At 37.3% G+C, this 22,948-nt stretch overlaps 12 protein-coding genes and 1 non-coding gene across 13 annotated transcripts, besides 2 other annotated features; 5 read left to right on the forward strand and 8 right to left on the reverse strand.

Annotated features, from left to right (window-relative positions):
* Nucleotides 1-1,445: 1,445 nt before the first annotated feature.
* YKL162C (type II protein arginine methyltransferase) lies at nucleotides 1,446-2,654 on the reverse strand (the record flags this gene model as incomplete). The annotated part of the gene is made up of 1 exon (NM_001179728.1): nucleotides 1,446-2,654. The coding sequence occupies one exon, from the start codon at nucleotides 2,652-2,654 to the stop codon at nucleotides 1,446-1,448; it is 1,209 nt and encodes a 402-aa protein (NP_012760.1).
* Nucleotides 2,655-3,201: 547 nt separating this feature from the next.
* KDX1 (putative protein kinase KDX1) lies at nucleotides 3,202-4,503 on the reverse strand (the record flags this gene model as incomplete). Its single annotated transcript, NM_001179727.1, has 1 exon — nucleotides 3,202-4,503. The coding sequence occupies one exon, from the start codon at nucleotides 4,501-4,503 to the stop codon at nucleotides 3,202-3,204; it is 1,302 nt and encodes a 433-aa protein (NP_012761.1).
* Nucleotides 4,504-6,835: 2,332 nt separating this feature from the next.
* Nucleotides 6,836-6,951: an origin of replication (ARS1106; Autonomously Replicating Sequence).
* A 133-nt stretch (nucleotides 6,952-7,084) lies between these two features.
* On the forward strand, nucleotides 7,085-7,522 carry ELF1 (Elf1p; the record flags this gene model as incomplete). The annotated part of the gene is made up of 1 exon (NM_001179726.1): nucleotides 7,085-7,522. One exon carries the CDS (start codon nucleotides 7,085-7,087, stop codon nucleotides 7,520-7,522), a length of 438 nt encoding a protein of 145 aa, NP_012762.1.
* Nucleotides 7,523-7,631: 109 nt separating this feature from the next.
* On the reverse strand, nucleotides 7,632-8,267 carry RCN1 (Rcn1p; the record flags this gene model as incomplete). Its single annotated transcript, NM_001179725.1, has 1 exon — nucleotides 7,632-8,267. The coding sequence occupies one exon, from the start codon at nucleotides 8,265-8,267 to the stop codon at nucleotides 7,632-7,634; it is 636 nt and encodes a 211-aa protein (NP_012763.1).
* Nucleotides 8,268-8,806: 539 nt separating this feature from the next.
* Nucleotides 8,807-12,048, forward strand: APE2 (metallo-aminopeptidase; the record flags this gene model as incomplete). Its single annotated transcript, NM_001179723.2, has 2 exons — nucleotides 8,807-9,087; nucleotides 9,471-12,048. The coding sequence occupies 2 exons, from the start codon at nucleotides 8,807-8,809 to the stop codon at nucleotides 12,046-12,048; spliced, it is 2,859 nt and encodes a 952-aa protein (NP_012765.3).
* Nucleotides 12,049-12,428: 380 nt separating this feature from the next.
* On the forward strand, nucleotides 12,429-13,028 carry RPS27A (40S ribosomal protein eS27 RPS27A; the record flags this gene model as incomplete). The annotated part of the gene is made up of 2 exons (NM_001179722.1): nucleotides 12,429-12,431; nucleotides 12,783-13,028. The coding sequence occupies 2 exons, from the start codon at nucleotides 12,429-12,431 to the stop codon at nucleotides 13,026-13,028; spliced, it is 249 nt and encodes an 82-aa protein (NP_012766.1).
* A 243-nt stretch (nucleotides 13,029-13,271) lies between these two features.
* On the reverse strand, nucleotides 13,272-15,158 carry RSM22 (tRNA methyltransferase RSM22; the record flags this gene model as incomplete). The annotated part of the gene is made up of 1 exon (NM_001179721.1): nucleotides 13,272-15,158. One exon carries the CDS (start codon nucleotides 15,156-15,158, stop codon nucleotides 13,272-13,274), a length of 1,887 nt encoding a protein of 628 aa, NP_012767.1.
* A 258-nt stretch (nucleotides 15,159-15,416) lies between these two features.
* Nucleotides 15,417-16,151, forward strand: SRP102 (Signal recognition particle receptor subunit beta; the record flags this gene model as incomplete). The annotated part of the gene is made up of 1 exon (NM_001179720.1): nucleotides 15,417-16,151. The coding sequence occupies one exon, from the start codon at nucleotides 15,417-15,419 to the stop codon at nucleotides 16,149-16,151; it is 735 nt and encodes a 244-aa protein (NP_012768.1).
* Nucleotides 16,152-16,302: 151 nt separating this feature from the next.
* Nucleotides 16,303-16,374, reverse strand: YNCK0006C. Its single transcript has one exon. It is a non-coding gene; the product is annotated as a tRNA-Arg (tRNA).
* Nucleotides 16,375-16,646: 272 nt separating this feature from the next.
* Nucleotides 16,647-16,985: a long terminal repeat (Ty1 LTR).
* Nucleotides 16,986-17,457: 472 nt separating this feature from the next.
* Nucleotides 17,458-18,201, reverse strand: GPM1 (phosphoglycerate mutase GPM1; the record flags this gene model as incomplete). Its single annotated transcript, NM_001179718.1, has 1 exon — nucleotides 17,458-18,201. The coding sequence occupies one exon, from the start codon at nucleotides 18,199-18,201 to the stop codon at nucleotides 17,458-17,460; it is 744 nt and encodes a 247-aa protein (NP_012770.1).
* Nucleotides 18,202-18,732: 531 nt separating this feature from the next.
* Nucleotides 18,733-19,746, reverse strand: NNR2 (NADHX dehydratase; the record flags this gene model as incomplete). Its single annotated transcript, NM_001179717.1, has 1 exon — nucleotides 18,733-19,746. One exon carries the CDS (start codon nucleotides 19,744-19,746, stop codon nucleotides 18,733-18,735), a length of 1,014 nt encoding a protein of 337 aa, NP_012771.1.
* Nucleotides 19,747-20,359: 613 nt separating this feature from the next.
* Nucleotides 20,360-21,268, forward strand: MCR1 (cytochrome-b5 reductase; the record flags this gene model as incomplete). The annotated part of the gene is made up of 1 exon (NM_001179716.1): nucleotides 20,360-21,268. The coding sequence occupies one exon, from the start codon at nucleotides 20,360-20,362 to the stop codon at nucleotides 21,266-21,268; it is 909 nt and encodes a 302-aa protein (NP_012772.1).
* Nucleotides 21,269-21,427: 159 nt separating this feature from the next.
* Nucleotides 21,428-22,645, reverse strand: DBR1 (RNA lariat debranching enzyme; the record flags this gene model as incomplete). Its single annotated transcript, NM_001179715.1, has 1 exon — nucleotides 21,428-22,645. The coding sequence occupies one exon, from the start codon at nucleotides 22,643-22,645 to the stop codon at nucleotides 21,428-21,430; it is 1,218 nt and encodes a 405-aa protein (NP_012773.1).
* Nucleotides 22,646-22,948: the final 303 nt, after the last annotated feature.

Raw genomic sequence — 22,948 nt, forward strand, 5'->3', positions numbered from 1 at the left:
TTTTTTTAGAAACAGCAGCAATGCCTTGACATGTAACGTAAGAAAAGAAAAAAGAGATGGCAGAAGAAATACTAAGCGATAACGGCAATGTAGAGGTGCTTTTTTTATCGGAATAAATAGAGAAGTCAGTAACAGTGATTGCTGTGGCTCCCTCTTTAATCGTATCTATGTAGGTTCCGATTAAAGTGGTCGTGATTCAGTATTTTTTTTACTAATCAAAGTACATGCACTGTTTTTTGTGGGGATAGCAATGATTTCAATTTGGCCGTCAACGATCTAAGAAAAAACGTCTCTCTTAACCGTGGTAGATCCTGTTGTAATTGTTTGGACAGTGATACCGAAGAAGGAAGTAAATTCAGTAGCGCCGCATGAGGTAGTAGCAGAAGGAGTTAAGGTTGACCATGGCTCACTTGGCATATACTGTTGGGCAGAAACAGTATAGTGAAACTGTTATCAAACCAATATATTTGGGCTACATGGCTTTCCTTTCCCGAAAAAGACACCATTTAGTAATTATGTTGTACTTTTACTCTCTGAACTTCTGTGAATATAAAAAATATACTAAATAAAAGGATGCAACTTCCTTAAAGAGGGCAAGATAGCGACATAAAGTGGAAAAGTGTTAGCAACATTGCGCAGGCATCGATTAATATATGCATATATACTTTTTACGTAGTCTACGTTAAATTGTCAATAGATCAAGCAGAATCGGTAGCTCTGTTAAGCGATTAAGCCCAGTGGCTTTTTGTCGCACCGTTTAGGTTCGCGTTAGCAAGATGGAAAAAAAAGAACGCGAATCATGTATTGACGTATGACGTATTAGGCAATTTACAAGATTAAACTTAAATTTGCGACGGAGTTTTGAAGTAGAACGAACACCTTACTCATCCGCAACAGGAAATTTTCACGCAGAACGTGCCTAAGAAAAAAAAATCATATGCGTTTACAGGCACAAATGAAGAAAATGACCGGATATGGATATAAGCTTATGGAAGAAATTGCTCCTATTGAGTTAAGAATATGCGAGCGAGACCTGCATAAGGCTAATTATAACTCTTCAACCCAAATTTGTCTTTCTCTTCACACCCATCTCTTATAGTCCCATATATTCATATGAAAGTTCAATGCTTAGACTCAGTGTGTACTTATGATGTCGTTGAAGGCTATTTGGTCTACTGAAAATCCTACCTCGTACGAATACCCTTATAGTATTATTTAAATATGGGGTTACTATTCGCATTCGTTAGAGTGGTGGGAAATTGATATCTTGTTTGGGAGTTGCGAAACAAAAGAGGAGAAGATATGCGCGCTATGTTTTTCTTAAAAGAATGCCTACTGCCTATGAAATGAATATACTAAACGTAAAAGTGTAGATAATAGAAACAAAGATTAAGGTCGCTTACTGTAAAAAACGTCTTCATTTTAATTCAACGAAATAAAAGAAATCACGTGGAGTGTAGCACCGCCAAAGAGCTATTTTTTATGTCTTCTAGTTGAGGCCTATTTCCATTCTGCGACGAAAGTGTGCTTCTCTCACTTGGGCTAATCCATTTTTCAACAAAATCAGCAACGTCTTCGACTTCGCAGCTACTAGAAGAACTGTTAATACCATTATAAATGTTCTGTAACTGTAAGAAGTCCGTCATGAAGCATATTCTTCCACTCCGTTTGTCTGAAAATATTGAATCCGAATATGGCTGTACTATCTGGCTAGATCCCGTCGGCCGTGGGCTTATTAAACTCTTTAATAACGATATTATTGTTGGGCTCGATCTTTGCGGGGTGTCTACAATGAAAAGTCTATGTTCTGGAATATTATTCTTGATTGTCATCAATATCTCAATTAATTTAGTGGGGATATAAAGTTCTTTACCAGGACTTACATGGGATCGATCATTGAACATTTGTTCTAATGCAAGTTCACATGAGTAGTCAATGGCGCTATCAAAGCTCTTGGATTTTTGTCCATTCTTATTGATATCCACAAAGCACTGTTGCCACCCTTTGTCATCTGAAGAGTACCTTACTAAATCGTGGGTTGTGTATTTTATAACATCATTAAGCATCAAAATTTGGATTGGATCCTCTATGTGAAATTTTTTCTGTAAAAAATATGGGGAAACCGGATAATCTTGTACCAAACTGACTGATCCAGGTATTCCGTCTAAGAGCTTCGAAGGTATTTTGTCACACTTGTATAGAGGTACCATGAAATATTTTATTTTCTGGAACATGTTATCAGATAAAGTAGACTTGAGATATGACATTAAATTTTTGCAAATCTGAATTGCTTGGGGTAAATCCGTGTAAATATTCACAATGTTAAGATCGTAATAAGGATAGTCATTTAATTTGTAATTAACCAGTAGCCATTTGGCAAGGCATTTGCTAAATTGTGGCTCACAGTCAAGAATGTTATCAAATGAAAAGGGTTCTTCTTTTGCGGTTGTAGTTACAGGCTTCCTTTGCGTAAAAAAATTTTCTCTTTTCATTATGTTTGGGAAATTTTGCCACTCTATGTAATCTTTCAAAGAAATTCTCGCAGTTTGGCCTCTTCTTATCCCATTTGTAGAGAGTAATTGCTCGAAAGTAAACAGTGGGTAATCAGATTTCAGATGAACTTGAATTCTCAAGGGGTGTAATCTTTTCATCATTCAATCCCGCCAAAAGCACCTTTAAATGATATCAACTTTTTTGTGAAAATATTAGTAAGCTATTTAAAACGGGAAAGAAAACTTGAGAGAGGACTGACGAGGGAATCATGTTTATATTCGGATCATCGCGAATCTACGCAATGGTGTATCCTACTTTCTCACATTTTGGTTTTTCCCGCTTTCGGAAGGAACTGCAAAACCGCCGAGAGGACTTTCTCTTTTTGCAATATTTGAAGTATATACCAATAATTAAGAAGGTGAACAGGCATTTTACATATTCATTATAGATAGTGTATGTGCGCATCTATTAGTTGTGGTTTTCTGCTACAAAAATTTATCGTCTAAATAATTCAAGTTCTTTTTCTAGGTCGAAGAAAAAATCGCTGTCATCCTCATTTGTATTTTGGTTTGTACCATCATTGACATTTATATCGTGACCTGGGGGAGACGATGAAACTGGGCTCATTTTTGTTATATTTGGCTCAGTAGGTCCGTTCAGTAGTTCACTATTTTCATGCTTAGTATCTTGTTTGAAGGTGTTTTCCTTTTAGTTAACACCCTGAAATGAATTAGAGCTTATTCCCATAAGGTTTTGATATGGCTGGGTTGTAGTTAGTGATGGAAGTTGGCTTACATAGGAAAATTCAGGACTATAACTGGGTAAAACTTTCCTAGAAGGATGGACCTGTACAACTTCTTGAGGAATGGCATCCTCTAAAGATAGTGATGATGATGGGGAATCACCGCTAATAGGATGTTTTCTAACAACTTTCCTGAAATCAAATACTTCCTTTATAACTTCGTTTCCTAATTCCGCCATACTTTCGATATGCTCGAATTCGAATCTAAAGGTCTTTTGACATGAGAATTCCTCATCTATATCATGCCACATTGACAAATATGGATGCTCTAGTGCATCCTCTACAGTAATCCTTTTTTTAGGATCAAATTCTAGCATTTTCTTTAGCAATTCAAGCGCTTCTGGATTAGCACCAGGTAGTATGCTTTCAAACGATCTTCCCGGGATATTACCGAACTGAAAGATATAATTATACACCTTTTGAGAGGCAATTTCCTGCAATGTTTCCTCAGGTGGTGTTCCAAGTATTTGTAGAATATGATTCAAATGATCTACATAATCCTTCCCTTCAAACATTGGTTTCCTACCAAGTAGTTCGGCCAAGATACAGCCTGTTGACCAAATATCGACAGCTTTTGTGCATTCTTGATAATTCAGCAAAATTTCTGGTGCTTTATACCATATCGAGGTTATATAACCCTTAATGAAGCCGTCGTTAACCTTGTGGTTTTCTGAATAACTACACGATAGCCCAAAATTACAAATTTTTAGTTGGCAATCACTATTAACAAGTAAGTTTTTTGGTTTCAGGTCACAATGTAAAACATTAGCAGAATGTATGTATTTCAGAGCACACAGTATCTGATATATGAAGCTTTGAAAGTGTGCGTCTTCCAGGCGTTGTTCGGACCTTATAATTTGAGAAAGGTCACATTCCATTAGTTCTTCATATAAATAAACGCCATTTAGTGCCCCATTTGGGTAAAATACTATATCAGTATCGAAGAGCCACACTATATTTGGGTGCCCTCTTAAATGTCTTAGTAGTTTCAATTCACGAAGAGTTCTCTTGCAAGATAGTTTATTGCCAAACGCGTTTGGTATTTTTCTGATAGCCACGTGAGTTTCCTCGTTCGATTCTGTGTAAGTTGAAGAACAAATAAGGCTGTGTGAGCCCCGACCAATCTTACCTGTCAAATGAAAATGTTTATTTAGGATAAAATCTTGGCCGAATGCACGGAAAATACACCTCTCGGTGTCAGTCGCCATTTAATTGTGAATCTTTCTTCGATATCAAACTATTCCAGGCCGAATTAATCTGGCGGTAAGTCACCTTTAGTTATCCTTCCATTTTGTCCCTTTTCATCCAGTCTCAAACGACAATTAGGACTTACATTAAATAGGCTTTTTGCCTAGTATAACATCATAAAAGTACCTTCTTTTGTTTCTTCCAAAAAAAGACAGTAACCATCTGAAAAGAACGTCATTGTCGAAAATTACAAAGTTTGTGGCAGCGCTTTTTACTGCAGCAAGTCAATTGCTTTCATGGCATTTTCAATCAAAATACGAGTTCTTACTAATTCCTACGGTGCTTCCTGCATTGATTGATCGCGAGTTACTATTTTTAACTCGAATGGGTCTGCGCGTGTTTCTCCGGTGTTGTTCAAAATAATCTGTTTGCTGCGTTTAATAACTACAACAGTTAACGGAAACAGTGAAATTTATTGGGGACTTTCAAGTAACGAATAATCATGCTGGTAGAAATATTTCTATTTTTATAATTAACAAATCTTTTAATGACGTCTTGTGGGCTGAAAACTACGGCGTTTATTTTTTAGATAGGTTATTCCTTCGTTGGATTGAGTAAGAAAATGTCGATACTGTGTTACGTTTGCAAGGAAAAGATTTAGTTGCGATTAGCCATTCATTCTTGTGGAAACTTCTTTAAAAAGGGATGGCGATGGAGTACTTATGTCCAATTATGAAGTCAAATTTATTTTCAAACCGTTACACGTAGATTATTTTCCTGCAGTGGTAAGTATCTTTGAAGTGTTGAAAGTTTTTTGGCACATATTTTTTTGCGGATGTGGGCCTGAGTTTCCTGTTAGAAACAAAGATATGCTTAAAACTAAATAACATTGGAAATTAGGGCATAGTCTTCAATGTTATACTTAAACATCACAGCAGGAGATTGAGATGATTGAAAGAATGGTGCAAGAAATGATTCATTAACATTCTTCCAAGTTTTGCAATATTTGCAAGTATTACTATCAGACTTTAGTTGAAGTGACTATGCTATTACCAAATTTCACTGGAGCCAGAAAAATAAAGATCACTTAGAGACAAAGAAAAGTAACATCTTCAACATAAGCCGGAGCTCAAAAGTAGGAAATCGGATAAGAAACTTGATTCTGTTATTTCAAGTGATTTTTTGCTGTATCGCCCACGTTCTTGTTGTAGATGTTTTGTAGATGTGGGACCGAAAGTAAGTGAACAGTGAAGTAAACAGAATAGGATTCTAAAAAAGAGCTTATAAACTGTTCTTTAAAATTTTTTCTTTCGTGAATGTCCTCGAGCTATCTCAAAGAAAACGAAATCTTCATTCAACTTAAGTGTAGGTATTATTTGCTGTTTCATCAAATGCGGCACCAAAGTGGAAGTATTCTAGTCAGTTAGTTTTTCATTGTGAGGAATTGATATGTCGTTCTCTGATAGAACCACGCTAAGTTGGTGTTCAATTTTTTGCAATTCGGTAGTAATTATGCCTTGCAACATGTTTTATTCTTTTATAGTGTGATACCGTCAATATGATGATTTGCGGTGGAGCATGCATGTGCTTACTAGAAGTGCTGCTCTGGTGGGCATTTTAGGGACAAGAATAAATTCTTCTCTCCACTATCTGAACTTCCGTTATTCTTCTGCACGTAATTGCCGTTTTTAGGATTTTTTGGAGTTGTCACGGTATAGATATGTCTTATTGCGTGATTTCACGGTGTCTTGCACACAACATTTCCAGGTCACAATATTTGGTTCGAGGTTCCCAGCAAGAATTCATTATCCTTTTCAATGTGTCGCATTAAATCATTATCCAAAAACAAAAGAACTTAAGAAGTACAAAAGACACTTGAAGTATGCTAGCGTAAGAAATACGGTAACCAATATTTATATGTAACATGCTTATTCTGTCATGATTTCACAGTTCAAACTACATTCCTATTCAAAATCATCGCGTTAGTGAGACAAAATCGGTGGGAGAGATGTTAGACAAAAAGATGACAACATTGGAAATAAACCACGACGAAAAATACCTTTGAAAGGATCTTTTTTCGATTTTCCTGTGAATTTGTAGGCTTTTGATGGTACGAGGGTAAACCAAACTGGACGGGAAATCACCATTATTAGTCCTATGTAGAGCCTCGTCACCATACCTATATAAACATAACTATTCTTTTAAGTACTTAAACGGCTTTTTTCTGAAACAAATAGCCAATGTTTTCATAACGAAGATTCCAAAGTTACTTAACGCTCTTCAGGCACTTCCTTATTTATTATGACACGTACAAAATAATAAATTCGTAGTTATAAGATTATCTTATCATATTTAAAATATCTCTTCTTTCAGTTGAAATTGGGCCCAAAATTTTTACCCCATAGCGTTAAAATTAAACAAAAACTGCTATTTCGGTGACAAATTGTAAAAATTCTGAAAACGGAAGAAACAAAAACGTTTAAAATGATTAAACTTTGGTAAAGCAATAATCTACAAATAATTGGAAAAGGAATAGTAATAAAGATGGGGAGAATTATGAAGAAGAATGTCATAAAAAACACTGAAAACAATTAACGAGCCATGGGTAAAAGAAAGAAGTCAACAAGAAAGCCTACCAAGAGACTGGTCCAAAAATTAGATACGAAATTCAATTGTTTATTTTGTAATCATGAAAAATCAGTTTCATGCACTCTGGACAAAAAAAATAGTATAGGAACTTTATCGTGCAAGATTTGTGGGCAGTCGTTCCAAACGCGCATAAATTCATTATCACAGCCTGTTGATGTATATAGTGATTGGTTTGACGCCGTCGAAGAAGTCAATTCTGGCCGTGGAAGTGACACAGATGATGGTGACGAAGGTTCTGATAGTGATTACGAAAGTGATTCAGAGCAAGATGCTAAAACGCAAAATGATGGCGAAATAGATTCTGATGAAGAGGAGGTAGACTCGGACGAGGAGAGGATAGGCCAAGTTAAAAGAGGCAGAGGCGCCTTGGTAGATAGTGACGATGAATAATCCGGTCCTGAGAAAAAACCATATTTACTTAGGTCATATATATTTTATATTTTAAAGCAACCACCCGTAAGCATTTAAGTCTCTTAAGCCAACAAATCGCCTCGCCATCTTAATCATCGTCATCAGTATCGAATATAGATTTTGGTGGGAAAGCGGTTTTAACGTGGTCCGCTAATTGCATCTGTCCATTTCCATCGTTCGTGGGACATCTATCAATGGTAATTGCGCCCACCTTTGATTTCAATAACGTGAAAGTACCATTGTTATTTTTGTCTGGATTATTAGGCAATAGTTGGCTAGCTTCCAACCGCTGCTGCTGGTCCTGTTGTATATGACTTTGTATATGCCTTTGTGGCGCATCCTCACATTTGCTGAAATCGAATTCGGGAGGTGGTGATGCTGGGGGCGATATCAGGAACATTTTTTCACTCTCTGGTACCTTCAAGTATTGTTTAGTTAAATTCCTTTGTCCGTCTTGCAAGGAGTAGCTGAAGTTAAAATTTTCCATTTCTAAAGCACGAGACGCATCCATAACATGCTGAGATATATCATGACTGGGGCAGATCAACAGTATTCTTTTAAACCTTTTCAAAATAATCAACTGTAGTGGTTCATTTTCATTGATTTGAAACTTCCTTAAGATATTCTTGGATAGCCAAACCTGGATTCTTTCAACATTATCATTATCAACAATGTCGCACTTATCCGAGGTTATAATTATCGTATCCGTTATAATATTACCCATCTGCAGTTCTGTGTTTTATATATCGGTTGGTTTATTGCTTGATCTTTTTGGCCCTCTTTTTTTCATGGAATTACTGTATTTAAAAAGAAAACCATACTTTATATAGAAGTCATTGGGCAGAAGGGTCTTGTCAACGAGCCGCCTAGGAACTACACCTGACAGCAACTTGCGGCAAGATAGTAAGATAGCATAATTCAAAGCCTCTTGAACCTTACAGCGCCTTGCCGCGGTTTGGTAAACTTCTAAACTGTGTATGTTACACGTGAAGCGAGGCTTGGAACACCTAAGAAGAGATCCTTTTCATATTTACTATCCATCAACACTGCGCCTTTTCGTGATGATGCATTTGATAGTATGGCAGATGTGCTACGGTACTTCGATCTAATGTGCTCTTAGACAGATATGCTAAATAATTTCAATCTAATTCGTCCGCGTTGTAAATTAAGAAATCATGTAAACGTTATATCAAGAAATAACAATCGAAGGATAGTTCAAAAAATCTGACATAAAAAGGTACTTAAAAACACAGGTTGCATAATATGCCAATTGTTCGGTGGCTATTATTGAAAAGCGCAGTTAGAGGTTCTTCTCTAATAGGCAAAGCTCACCCTTGTTTAAGGTCTATTGCTGCACACCCTAGGTATTTATCTAATGTGTACTCACCACCAGCAGGCGTCAGTAGATCACTGCGCATCAATGTAATGTGGAAGCAGAGTAAATTAACTCCCCCAAGATTTGTGAAGATCATGAATAGACGCCCTCTGTTCACAGAAACTAGTCACGCCTGTGCGAAGTGCCAAAAAACGTCACAATTACTAAAGTATGTTTACACAAAAGCTTAACAAAGAAACAAGGAAAAGATATACATAATATAAATTACCACTGATTATTTTGAACATGAGACCGAAATACCAGGATGTATTACTAGCCTTGTTTACCATTCTTCAACTGGTGATTACAAAGTGAGTTCTCATTCATTGTTACCCTCATATTCTTATCTTCTGCAGCAGGAAAAAGGGATTTACCCAACTAATTGACTTTGATAGAATTGTGATTGCAATAGCTTAGGTAATATTTCAGTTAGACTACGACATCCAGTTATTTTTTTCTATTTCTCTGCTCGTTACCGACCTTTGAGTTCTTACTAACTTACATTCTCTATTAATTGTACCCAAAAGTACGAAGGACAACTAAAATGACCAGTAAAACCCCAAATCGTGAAATTCTTCCTGATAATGTCGTTCCTTTACACTACGATTTAACCGTGGAACCTGATTTCAAAACATTCAAATTTGAAGGCTCAGTCAAAATTGAGCTAAAAATTAATAATCCTGCAATTGATACGGTAACATTGAACACCGTCGATACCGACATCCATTCTGCAAAAATCGGTGATGTCACATCTTCCGAGATTATCTCTGAAGAGGAGCAACAAGTCACCACATTTGCGTTTCCTAAAGGGACCATGTCTTCTTTCAAGGGTAATGCATTTTTGGATATAAAATTTACTGGTATTTTAAATGATAATATGGCTGGCTTTTACAGAGCCAAATATGAGGACAAGTTAACAGGTGAGACAAAATACATGGCTACTACTCAGATGGAACCTACTGATGCTAGAAGGGCCTTCCCATGTTTTGATGAGCCTAACTTGAAAGCCTCTTTTGCTATTACTTTAGTTTCAGACCCATCTTTGACACACCTATCCAATATGGACGTCAAGAACGAATACGTAAAGGATGGAAAAAAGGTCACTTTGTTCAATACGACCCCTAAAATGTCAACTTACCTTGTTGCTTTTATTGTTGCTGAATTGAAGTACGTTGAATCCAAGAACTTTCGTATTCCTGTCAGAGTTTACGCCACCCCAGGTAACGAAAAACATGGTCAGTTTGCCGCGGATTTGACTGCCAAGACTTTGGCATTTTTTGAAAAAACTTTTGGCATCCAATATCCTCTACCTAAAATGGACAATGTTGCTGTTCACGAATTTTCTGCAGGAGCTATGGAAAATTGGGGGTTAGTCACTTATAGAGTGGTTGATCTACTACTAGACAAAGATAACTCTACATTAGATCGTATTCAAAGAGTGGCTGAGGTAGTTCAACATGAATTAGCTCACCAATGGTTTGGTAACTTAGTTACTATGGACTGGTGGGAAGGCTTATGGCTAAATGAAGGTTTTGCTACTTGGATGTCATGGTATTCATGTAATGAGTTTCAACCAGAATGGAAAGTTTGGGAACAGTATGTTACTGATACCTTACAACATGCATTAAGCCTTGACTCTTTAAGGTCCTCTCATCCGATCGAAGTACCTGTAAAAAAAGCTGACGAAATTAACCAAATCTTTGATGCCATCTCTTACTCAAAGGGTGCTTCTTTATTAAGGATGATTTCGAAATGGTTAGGTGAAGAAACTTTTATTAAAGGTGTATCCCAATACCTGAATAAATTTAAATACGGTAATGCGAAGACTGAAGACCTATGGGATGCTTTAGCGGACGCCTCCGGTAAAGACGTTCGTTCTGTGATGAACATCTGGACTAAAAAAGTTGGTTTCCCAGTCATTTCAGTTAGCGAAGATGGTAACGGTAAAATAACATTTCGCCAAAACCGTTACTTAAGCACAGCTGATGTCAAGCCCGACGAGGACAAAACCATCTATCCTGTATTTTTGGCTTTGAAGACTAAAAATGGAGTTGACAGTTCCGTTGTATTGAGTGAAAGAAGCAAAACTATTGAATTAGAAGATCCTACCTTTTTCAAAGTTAACAGCGAACAATCCGGAATTTATATAACATCCTACACCGATGAAAGATGGGCAAAACTGGGTCAACAAGCTGACTTATTGTCTGTTGAGGACCGTGTCGGTCTGGTTGCTGATGTCAAGACACTATCTGCTTCTGGCTACACTTCAACTACTAATTTTTTGAACTTAGTCTCCAAATGGAATAATGAAAAGTCATTTGTCGTCTGGGACCAAATAATCAACAGCATATCTTCAATGAAATCTACTTGGTTATTCGAACCAAAGGAAACCCAGGATGCGCTTGATAACTTCACGAAGCAACTAATAAGCGGTATGACACACCACTTGGGTTGGGAATTCAAATCTTCTGATTCGTTCTCCACTCAACGTTTGAAAGTGACCATGTTTGGTGCTGCTTGTGCCGCAAGGGACGCAGACGTTGAAAAAGCTGCTCTAAAAATGTTTACTGATTATTGCAGCGGTAATAAGGAAGCCATCCCAGCATTGATTAAACCAATTGTATTTAACACTGTGGCAAGAGTTGGTGGTGCAGAAAACTATGAAAAAGTTTACAAAATCTACTTAGATCCAATCTCTAACGATGAAAAATTAGCCGCATTAAGATCTTTAGGCAGATTTAAAGAACCTAAATTATTAGAAAGAACCTTAGGATATTTGTTTGATGGCACTGTCTTAAACCAAGACATTTATATTCCAATGCAAGGAATGAGAGCTCATCAAGAAGGTGTAGAGGCTTTGTGGAATTGGGTTAAAAAGAACTGGGACGAACTCGTAAAGAGACTACCTCCTGGTCTTTCAATGCTAGGCTCCGTCGTCACATTAGGTACCTCTGGCTTTACATCAATGCAAAAAATAGATGAGATTAAGAAATTCTTTGCCACTAAATCCACGAAAGGTTTCGATCAAAGTTTGGCTCAATCACTGGACACTATTACTTCGAAAGCGCAGTGGGTTAACAGAGACCGTGATGTCGTCAACAAGTATTTGAAGGAAAATGGTTACTATTAAGAAAAAATCTCTTTTCTAGCCATTTTGCCTTTTTATATAGTCAAGTATCTATATGTGACAAATACTTCTTCTAAGCTTGGCCTTCTGATAGGCTTAGCTTGCAGTGGTTGCAAACATACATAAATCAACAAAAAAGTACGGCTTAAAATTTTGGTATTCATTTATTTCAACCCGTGCACACTGGAAATAAATCTGTACATAACAGCATATTTTGTTTTTGAAAAAATTTCTGTGTTCCTCCGATGTGGGAAGAATTTTAGGATCGGCTAAATTTCGTAAAGTATCAGTAACTTGGTATCTCTGTATAAGCGGAGTCTAATTTCGATAACAAGCAACTTCATCGTAACACCTTCCAACAAAGCAAAGATAGATATCCCAAAATGGTATGTTAGTATCCAATAAATGCAGCGCAACTGGACCAGTGAATAGAACAATACATATAGATAAGTCGCAAAAAGAAAAGAATACATGTGGTGGAAAATTTTGCACCAAGAGAGGCAAGAACTATGAAGAAAGACTTTTGAAATATTTCAAGCGGTTGCTACATATAGTGGATAAGATTCAGGATGGACGTATGAGCTTACAGTTCATTGTAGGGGAATATAAAATTCTGATGATGGCGAACTTCATTCCCAGCAACTCAAGCTATTGTTATTTTTCTATTCTGCACCGAGATGAGGAGAAAAAAGGAAGTTTACTAACAGTTAGATTTATTTCTTATTCGTCTACAACAGGTTTTAGTTCAAGATTTATTGCACCCAACTGCAGCTTCTGAAGCAAGAAAGCACAAATTAAAGACATTAGTCCAAGGTCCAAGATCGTACTTCCTAGACGTTAAGTGCCCAGGTTGTTTGAACATCACTACAGTTTTCTCACACGCCCAAACTGCAGTTACCTGCGAATCCTGCTCAACAATTTTGTGCACCCCAACTGGTGGTAAGGCAAAGCTTTCTGAGGGTACATCTTTCAGAAGAAAGTAATTTCATTACTAGACAGATGAAACGAAATTTACTTCAAAAGAAGAGCATTAATAAAGTGATTCAATTATGGAACCAGCAGGGTAGGTTTTATCATATATAATATACACTCAGTTGTCATCTTTATTGGCTTTTTAGAAACGCTGCAACAAACTGTACTATATATATATCATATTCACGTATGTAGAATATTAAAGTATTGAATATATTAATATTATTACTTTATTTCCAGTTACTTACAATTTCCTATTTTCTATTTACATGTTGTAAAAAATCGTTGCCGTGAAAAGTGGACAATTTCTTCATTACCTCAAAGTTTGAGAACTGATGATCATCAAATTGAAGAGAGTCCTCCAATTCATTATAAGATTCCATAGCCTTTCTAGCTTTTTGACGTTCTTCCTTTTTCAACTGCTTGATTCTCTCCTTTTCTAGCTTGTGGAACTTCTTAACATTCAAGTCTCCCAGCCCTTTAATCTGTGTTTTGGCCGCTGAGGCCCATAAATCACCTTTCTTACTCTTTCTGGCATCGTGGTATATTTGTTTAGAAAACGACCGCGAAACCGTCCATTTTTCAAGTTCTCCTGATGGCGCACATAAATCCATCATAACATGACCTTTACGTTTGACAGGATCATTGATAATTCTAGGCCAGGAATTTTGCGTGTCATCACCCAGTGATCCAATGTCATATTTGCCGTTCACATTTTCATTCCGTAATTTCTTAATTTCTTTCAACGTATTTTCGTCCTTATGTGATCTCTCGAATATTAAATAGGAGTAGTTTAAAATTTCATAGTCACGACCATTTCTTCTTCCCGTTCCTTTTAGCCTCGACGCATTTCCTTGAGAACCATCCCATGAAGTAGCGAGAAGTTTACCCTTCTTTAACTCTATACTGAATTTGGGACGCTTGATGCTTTTTTGAAAATTGCAGAACTTTAAGTCTTTACCCTCTTTATGAGTATAAAAGTTAGGATTTCCAACCTGTAAGGGACATTTCCTTTGATGTGGACAAGGTGCAATCACCTTCAGAAAATAATTACTGGAAATGTTTCCTAATTCAGCATCTTTTTTGCCTCTGACTGTTACTCCCCTAGACCAAGGTCTTGGTATTTTTCCGAATTCATCTGGAAAGTTTTCAGGTCTAAGCGTAATTTGCCTTGCCCTGGCTATAATCTCGAATCCCATTGGGTTGCCTCGTTCAATAATAACAATGTGGCCTCCAGGCGCTAGAATATTTAAGTAGTGCTCAATATTTTCATCCACCTGAATTGGAAATTGATTCCCGTCATGAAGAAGTTGATGCGTTAATATTATGAGGTCATATTCCTTAGATGCGGGAATAGAAGACCGCAAGTTAGTCATAATGTTTATCTTTTTTGTCATCACTTCTCCAATATGTTCATCCTCTTGAAAGTTTTTGTTCCGTCTATCTGTTTCCTGCTCTTTCTCTGTAGACACATTTTCTTCTACAGTATCGACCACCTCGTTAAGTTGTCTGCTCAAAATGATTTTGGCTCTTTCTTGCATCTCCGCATTCCCTAAAATAACGGCATCTTTTAGATCAGGTCTATAATTTGGGCCTAAAATATCATTCAAGGCAACTATACCAGTCGCTGGGCCATATCCAACATCAAGGATTCTTTGAGGTTTAAAATTATCAGGACCTACCCTTTTTTGTAATTCTTTCAGACTTTGGAAAATAGAACCATAATTTTGTAAAAAAATGGACGCTATATGTGCATCCACTTCCATTTTGGTTCTACAGGGACGATGTAATGAATTTGGTTCCTGAATCTCTTTGTAATAATTTGTAGCAACCCTTCTAAGATTATTGGGAATATGTACAGCCATAATATTATTGTTGATTGCTTTGCTTACATCAGGATTCAACTCTAATTGGTCCCGGTACGACTGGCCCTGAAGTGTTTTGGAAAGTAATCTGAGCTCTTTAGAATTAGTTGCTTGAGTGGTGCTAGCGGTTTCATCTCTGTACGACGGAAGAACATTGATTCCTCTTTTATTTGAGTCTATAAAATCCGCCAAATCTAACTTTGGTAAGTTTAAACTTGTGAACTTTGAGCTGAACCGGACATTTTGTGGTAGGATACTGAAGCATCTTTTCATCATTTTACCTAAACTAGACGGGCCACCTTATGTCCTAAAGTGTCAGAGGTTTTGCTGCAATACTGTTCTTAATTTTTCACCATTCACTTTTTTCATCTAGTGGCGGAAAAAAATAAGAGATATGGAAAACAAATATGAACCATCATTAAACTTGAAAAAGATGAGAAGAAAAGAAATAGTTAGGCTTTAAGTGTCTGTATTGATCAATTAATTATTACTTTACCACTGCTGTTTATTAGCATAATAGCACACGGGATCAGAATGCTTAGTAATACACTTATTATTGCCTGTTTATTGGTGATAGGGACAACCATAGCGCTAATAGCAGTGCAAAAGGCATCCTCCAAGACAGGGATCAAGCAAAAAAGTTATCAACCATCTATTATCATTGCAGGTCCTCAAAATTCTGGAAAAACGAGCTTGCTTACGCTGCTAACCACAGATTCAGTAAGACCAACTGTTGTTTCTCAAGAACCGTTATCAGCAGCGGATTACGATGGTTCCGGCGTCACGTTAGTGGACTTCCCAGGCCATGTCAAGTTGCGTTATAAACTCTCAGATTATTTGAAAACAAGAGCCAAATTTGTTAAAGGGTTGATATTTATGGTAGACTCAACAGTTGATCCTAAGAAATTAACAACAACAGCTGAGTTCTTGGTAGACATATTATCAATTACTGAATCTAGTTGCGAAAATGGTATTGATATCTTAATTGCATGCAATAAAAGCGAATTGTTCACTGCAAGACCACCATCAAAGATCAAGGATGCTTTAGAAAGCGAAATTCAAAAGGTTATTGAAAGAAGGAAAAAATCGTTGAACGAGGTTGAAAGAAAAATTAACGAAGAAGATTATGCAGAGAATACACTAGACGTTTTACAGTCTACCGACGGGTTCAAATTTGCAAATTTGGAAGCATCTGTAGTTGCTTTTGAGGGCAGTATTAATAAAAGAAAAATTTCCCAATGGCGCGAATGGATAGATGAAAAACTGTAATATAATTATAATTTATAACTAGATGAACGATAGATAGTTTAAAAACAAGCATTTAACATAGCTCTAGATTCCGTACGCAGAGAAAGACATAGTTGCATCATCGACACATGCAATATCAAAAGTAACTCTTTTTGACTGCTGGTGTAAAAAACACTCACGATGGGGGTCGAACCCATAATCTTCTGATTAGAAGTCAGACGCGTTGCCATTACGCCACGCGAGCTAATATTTGTTTGATGTTCCAGCAGTTATATGATCTAATTATGCGGGAAAATAATTGAAGATAAGTAGTTTGATGTATTTTTATTATAGTATTATATTTTCTGATTTGGTTATAGCAAGCAGCGTTTTTTTTCTTCTTTACCATAATCATTGTACCAGGAAATTTTGTTCATAATTATTGTGTTGATTGTCAATGGTCAAAGGTACAACTAATGAAGATTAAATATGGTGAATAGGAGGCCTGCTAGCCACCGTACATTTAATATGTCCGCGTGTTGGAATAAAAATCAACTATCGTCATCAACTAGTGGTTATACTACCAGTATATTATCTTATATGGTGTCAAATGTGGACATGATGACATAAGGTATGAGAAACTGTCATCGAAGTTAGAGAAAGCTGAAATACAAGGATCAATAATGTAATAGGATAATGAAACATATGAAATGGAATGAGGAACAATCGTGATATTATTATGTAGAAATATCGATTCCTTTTTGGGGATGCCTATATCCTCGAGGAGACACTTCCAGTATATTCTGTATACATAATATAACAGCCTTTATCAACATTGGAATCCCAACAATTATCTCAAAATTCACCAACCTCTCATGGCGCATATTCATCATGCATGTAACTACCACATCAATGTTCAATCATGGACTTTTAACTAATCTTAAGTACTATTCGAACTGCCCATTCAGCTTTTCCCTTTGCAATTGGTGCACTCCTACTTGAACGAATTCGCGGGGTGTACATTAAACTACGATGTAAACATCAAGGTTATTGCTATAACATGTCATGTCACCATTAATTACCACTCATTCCAACATACTGTCCCTGACGAAAACTGTTTATGCGAGCGCAAAATGAACCTATTCAATTAATAATACTCCTCAAATTGCTACCACGACAGGCTGAAAAAAGATGTCGACGAATAATGTAATCGTGTCAAACAAACGTTATCTTGACTATATATAGCTACTTAATTTGAAATAATAAACTATACAAGTCTATATCATTGATATATTCAGTAAGAAAAATGGAGGGAAAAAGAAATCATCAAATCATTCATTCTTCAGACTTATTTCTTACCTTGGTTGGCAACAGCAGCGGCACCAGCAGCGGCAGCTTCTGGGTCCAAGTAGTAAGATGGCTTAGATGGCTTCAAGTTTTCGTCCAATTCGAAGACCAATGGAATACCAGTTGGGATGTTCAACTTAGCAATGTCAGCATCAGAGATACCTTCCAAGTGCTTAACCAAACCTCTCAAGGAGTTACCGTGAGCGGCGATCATGACGGTCTTACCACTCAACAAGTCCTTGGCAATGACATCTTGCCAGTATGGCAACAATCTGTCAATGACCAAAGCCAAAGATTCAGTTTCTGGCAAGACATTTGGGTCAACGTACTTGTATCTTTCATCACCCTTTTGAGAGAATGGAGAAGAAGCGTCGATTGGGGGAGGTGGAACATCGAAGGATCTTCTGTAGGTGTTGAATTTTTCTTCACCGAACTTCTTCAAAGTTTCAGCCTTGTCCTTACCTTGTAAGTCACCGTAATGTCTTTCGTTCAATCTCCAGGATCTGTTGACTGGAATCCATAATCTGTCAGCCTTTTCCAAAGCAATGTTAGCAGTTTGGATAGCTCTGGACAACTTGGAAGTGTACAAGACGTCTGGGTAGACCTTCTTTTCCTTCAACAATTCACCGGCTCTAGCGGCTTCTTGTTGACCCTTGGCAGACAATTTAACATCAACCCAACCGGTGAATAAGTTCTTTTCGTTCCATTCGGATTGACCGTGTCTAACTAAAACTAACTTTGGCATTATTGTAATATGTGTGTTTGTTTGGATTATTAAGAAGAATAATTACAAAAAAAATTACAAAGGAAGGTAATTACAACAGAATTAAGAAAGGACAAGAAGGAGGAAGAGAATCAGTTCATTATTTCTTCTTTGTTATATAACAAACCCAAGTAGCGATTTGGCCATACATTAAAAGTTGAGAACCACCCTCCCTGGCAACAGCCACAACTCGTTACCATTGTTCATCACGATCATGAAACTCGCTGTCAGCTGAAATTTCACCTCAGTGGATCTCTCTTTTTATTCTTCATCGTTCCACTAACCTTTTTCCATCAGCTGGCAGGGAACGGAAAGTGGAATCCCATTTAGCGAGCTTCCTCTTTTCTTCAAGAAAAGACGAAGCTTGTGTGTGGGTGCGCGCGCTAGTATCTTTCCACATTAAGAAATATACCATAAAGGTTACTTAGACATCACTATGGCTATATATATATATATATATATATATATATATATATGTAACTTAGCACCATCGCGCGTGCATCACTGCATGTGTTAACCGAAAAGTTTGGCGAACACTTCACCGACACGGTCATTTAGATCTGTCGTCTGCATTGCACGTCCCTTAGCCTTAAATCCTAGGCGGGAGCATTCTCGTGTAATTGTGCAGCCTGCGTAGCAACTCAACATAGCGTAGTCTACCCAGTTTTTCAAGGGTTTATCGTTAGAAGATTCTCCCTTTTCTTCCTGCTCACAAATCTTAAAGTCATACATTGCACGACTAAATGCAAGCATGCATGATATAGCTCCTGTCAAAGTATCACCTTGGCCTCCTACCCTCTTGTTGCTGCCCTCTTCGCTGTTCGTCAACATGTCTTTTTCACTATCGGGTGAGAATATCTTATCTGACTGACCTTTCTCCACCACAATACAATTCAATTCCTGGGCGATCAAGCTGCCCATCTCGGAGTGAGAGTCTCCCTTCTTGCCTATGGCATCACATAGTCTTTTGAATTCTACCACATTGGGCGTCAAGATCACTCTACCTTTGGGGTAGCTTTTCAGCATTTCTTTGACTTCGCTATCTTGAGTTACTAAGAACAGTCCATCAGCATCAATTACTAACGGGATCTTGCCCTCATGTTTTTCAAGTATATATCTTATGATATCCTTAATGGATTTTAACATTAGGGGGTCCCTACCCAAGCCGGGTCCAATTACCACAACGTGGATTCTATCCAATAAGGAATTGATTTTCTTCCTTTGTTCGTCCATATCAACGTCTAATTTGGTGTTACTCATACGAAGGTATGGATGAACCATTAGGTTTGGGGTGTACGATTTAATGACCGTACCAGCGTTGTATTCGCAGATGACATGTGTCAAATCACAGCCCATCAAGGCTGTAGCATTGGCGCTGAAATACGGTGCCCCTGTATAATCTTCGCATCCTCCAATAATGCAAACTCTCCCACCAGACTGTCCCTTATGAAACTTTGGCAATAAAGGTGGTATACATCTTTTCTGCGCCAACTTTATCAATTCTCTATGAGACAATTCTGCTAACATTTCCAGTGATACGGTAGTGATCGTATTGAACTGGTGTTGCTAATAAAATTTCACCGACGCCTATATACCTATTTACACCTTTACATATATATCTACTAGATCACGTTGCAAGACCCATCACATCGCATCACATCACATCACTCCCTATTCTGCCCTTTACAGCGCAAAGGAGTCGTGTGTGGGTGTGTGCTCCTTTTGACGATCATAAGAGTCCATTTCTAGTATGCAAGCTGGTAACAATAGGTGAATGAATTAGGTTCATTTGCGATGACCTTCAGTATCCCTCCACGCAATGCTAAACTATCCCCCTCATTATGACGCCTATATCGTATAAGGAACTTGTTACCCCTGACAATTCAAACTTCAAAGGTCTAAGACCAAACAAGCGTAGGAACTATCGCTCGGAGTGTTTCTCCGTTTGAAAAAAGAAGAGAAATAAGGGCCCTTGATTGGTGTCTTGTCGAGAGAGGTACGTATATAAGAATGCAGTTTGCTCGCAATGCCCGCTTGTGTTAAGTACTCTTACCTTTTCCCTCAATACTAACGTTTTGAAGCAGCCAAACTAACAATAGTATAACGTATATAGGTTAAAATAATATTCCAAGTCAAAAACATGTTTTCCAGATTATCCAGATCTCACTCAAAAGCATTACCGATTGCTCTAGGTACAGTTGCTATAGCAGCTGCTACCGCATTCTATTTTGCAAACCGTAACCAACATTCCTTTGTCTTCAATGAATCTAATAAAGTGTTCAAAGGTGATGACAAATGGATCGACTTGCCAATATCTAAAATAGAGGAGGAATCCCACGACACCAGAAGGTTTACTTTTAAGCTGCCTACCGAAGACTCAGAAATGGGGTTGGTCCTAGCATCTGCTCTGTTTGCTAAATTTGTCACACCAAAGGGATCCAATGTGGTGAGACCATACACTCCTGTGAGTGATCTTTCCCAGAAGGGTCACTTCCAGCTGGTCGTCAAGCATTATGAAGGTGGTAAAATGACCTCACATTTATTTGGTCTTAAACCAAATGACACCGTTTCTTTCAAGGGTCCTATTATGAAATGGAAGTGGCAACCTAATCAGTTCAAGTCAATCACCTTGTTAGGTGCCGGTACCGGTATCAACCCTCTGTACCAATTAGCTCATCATATAGTTGAAAACCCAAACGACAAGACCAAAGTTAACTTGCTATATGGGAACAAGACTCCTCAGGACATTTTACTAAGGAAGGAACTGGATGCGTTGAAGGAAAAGTATCCTGACAAGTTCAATGTTACTTACTTTGTTGACGACAAGCAAGATGACCAAGACTTTGATGGTGAAATTAGTTTCATCTCCAAAGATTTTATTCAGGAGCATGTTCCAGGTCCAAAGGAAAGCACACATTTGTTTGTCTGCGGTCCCCCACCATTTATGAACGCTTACTCAGGTGAGAAGAAGTCACCTAAGGACCAAGGTGAATTGATCGGTATCTTGAACAATTTGGGCTACTCCAAGGACCAAGTTTTCAAATTTTAAGCATGGAGGAAAGTAATTGATATTTTTTTTAATTTCGGATCGTTCAAATTAGTAAATATATAAAAAATATATATATATTCATGTGTATGACTAAAAATTCTCTCAAGAAGGCTTGGCTTTAAGCTCTAATTCCGTCTGCATTCGTAATAGAAATATCTCTCAAGTCATGAATTTAGAGATAAATGCTTTAGTTTGTCGTACTTCATCTTTCTGAATATCTAAGGTGTATGCAGGAATGGCATAATTTTCCCAATCAATATCCCTTCCTTCCTCTCTATTAGATTGAGACAGTTCTATCCAATTGACGCTATTAAACGGTTTATTGCTTAGGAGATTCTTATTTTTTTGACAAATTACCAAATTATTGATAAATTCAGGATCCCAGAACATACGGTGATTCTCGTCCTTCCACGAAGCATGCGATGTATCCGGTTCTATTTCCAGAATTTCTAACCAACGTCTTCTTGGCAGGCACTTGTCCAACGCCAAGAACCGTGTCTCGCCGTATTTGGAATCATACTCATTCTCTTCTTGGCAATTCATAATACCAGACCTTTCGTCCTCGTCACTGGATAAATCCAAATCTATTTCATTATTGTTTTTTTTTGTCTTTGAAGTTGACTTATTAGGCGGTTCGTGGCTTCTTTTATTATGCTTAATGGAGGCCATGAACCTGACATGCAAATGGGCGCTCAACCACCATTGAGGCCGCAAATCTCTTAGTAGTTGCCAGGTCACTGGGCTGCCTAGTTTTCCCTCTTTAATATCTTGCTCAAAAAAAGGCTTAAGCTTCAACAAGTGCTTAGTATCGCCATGATAAACGACTCCATTGGGCCAATCGTGGCTCAGCATAATATCAATACGATGCTTGATCATAAAAAGAGGAGCAATATCAGAAATTCTTACATGATACAGATTTCTTATGTTAGCTTTCCAATTGTTATTTTCTAGGTCATTCCAATCTGGTCGTTGCTTATTGAAATCCCACTCTTTCCATATCCCGCTCAATGAACCTATCCTTATGCCTTTAAACCATATAACGTTAGAGTATCCCATATAAAAAATGTTCTTTGCTACATAACCACCATGTGGCAGAAGCATTAAATGTCTCATCGATTCATGATTACCGCCAATAAAAATAGTAGGGACTGGGGCTTCAATCTCATTATTGTAGTATGATATGAAATCACCGAGTCTTTGATATTTTGGTGGTATGGCTATTGACTTAAAATCCTGACCATCACGAATACTTTGAAAATCTCCAAGAATAATTAATAGATCGATGGGAGTCTTCGCATGGATTCGTGACACTTCTTTATAAATTTGGTTTAGCTGACCATGACAGCACCCTTGTACAGCAATTCGCAATTTAGTCATAAGCAAAATGATAAATGTCTGCCCATCTTAATTTTTAGTTACATATTTACGTTCGCCATATGACTTTCTCCTGCTCATTTTTTGTGAGGGCCAGAAAAACACACATCTGGCTAATGAGAAAAAAAATTGGAGAACTAAGGAAATGCCTCGATAAAAAATTGAAAGTAATAAATAAATAAATAAATAAATAAATAAATAGTAAGTTAATAAATAACTAAATAAATAGAGTATGTATAAGAAGAAACTTTATGTAAATGTATATTAATAGGTATATATACAAATTAGTGAGTCAGTGGTAAAAAA

Source organism: Saccharomyces cerevisiae, chromosome XI (genome assembly GCF_000146045.2).
Source record: "Saccharomyces cerevisiae S288C chromosome XI, complete sequence".
Classification (NCBI taxonomy): domain Eukaryota; kingdom Fungi; phylum Ascomycota; class Saccharomycetes; order Saccharomycetales; family Saccharomycetaceae; genus Saccharomyces; species Saccharomyces cerevisiae.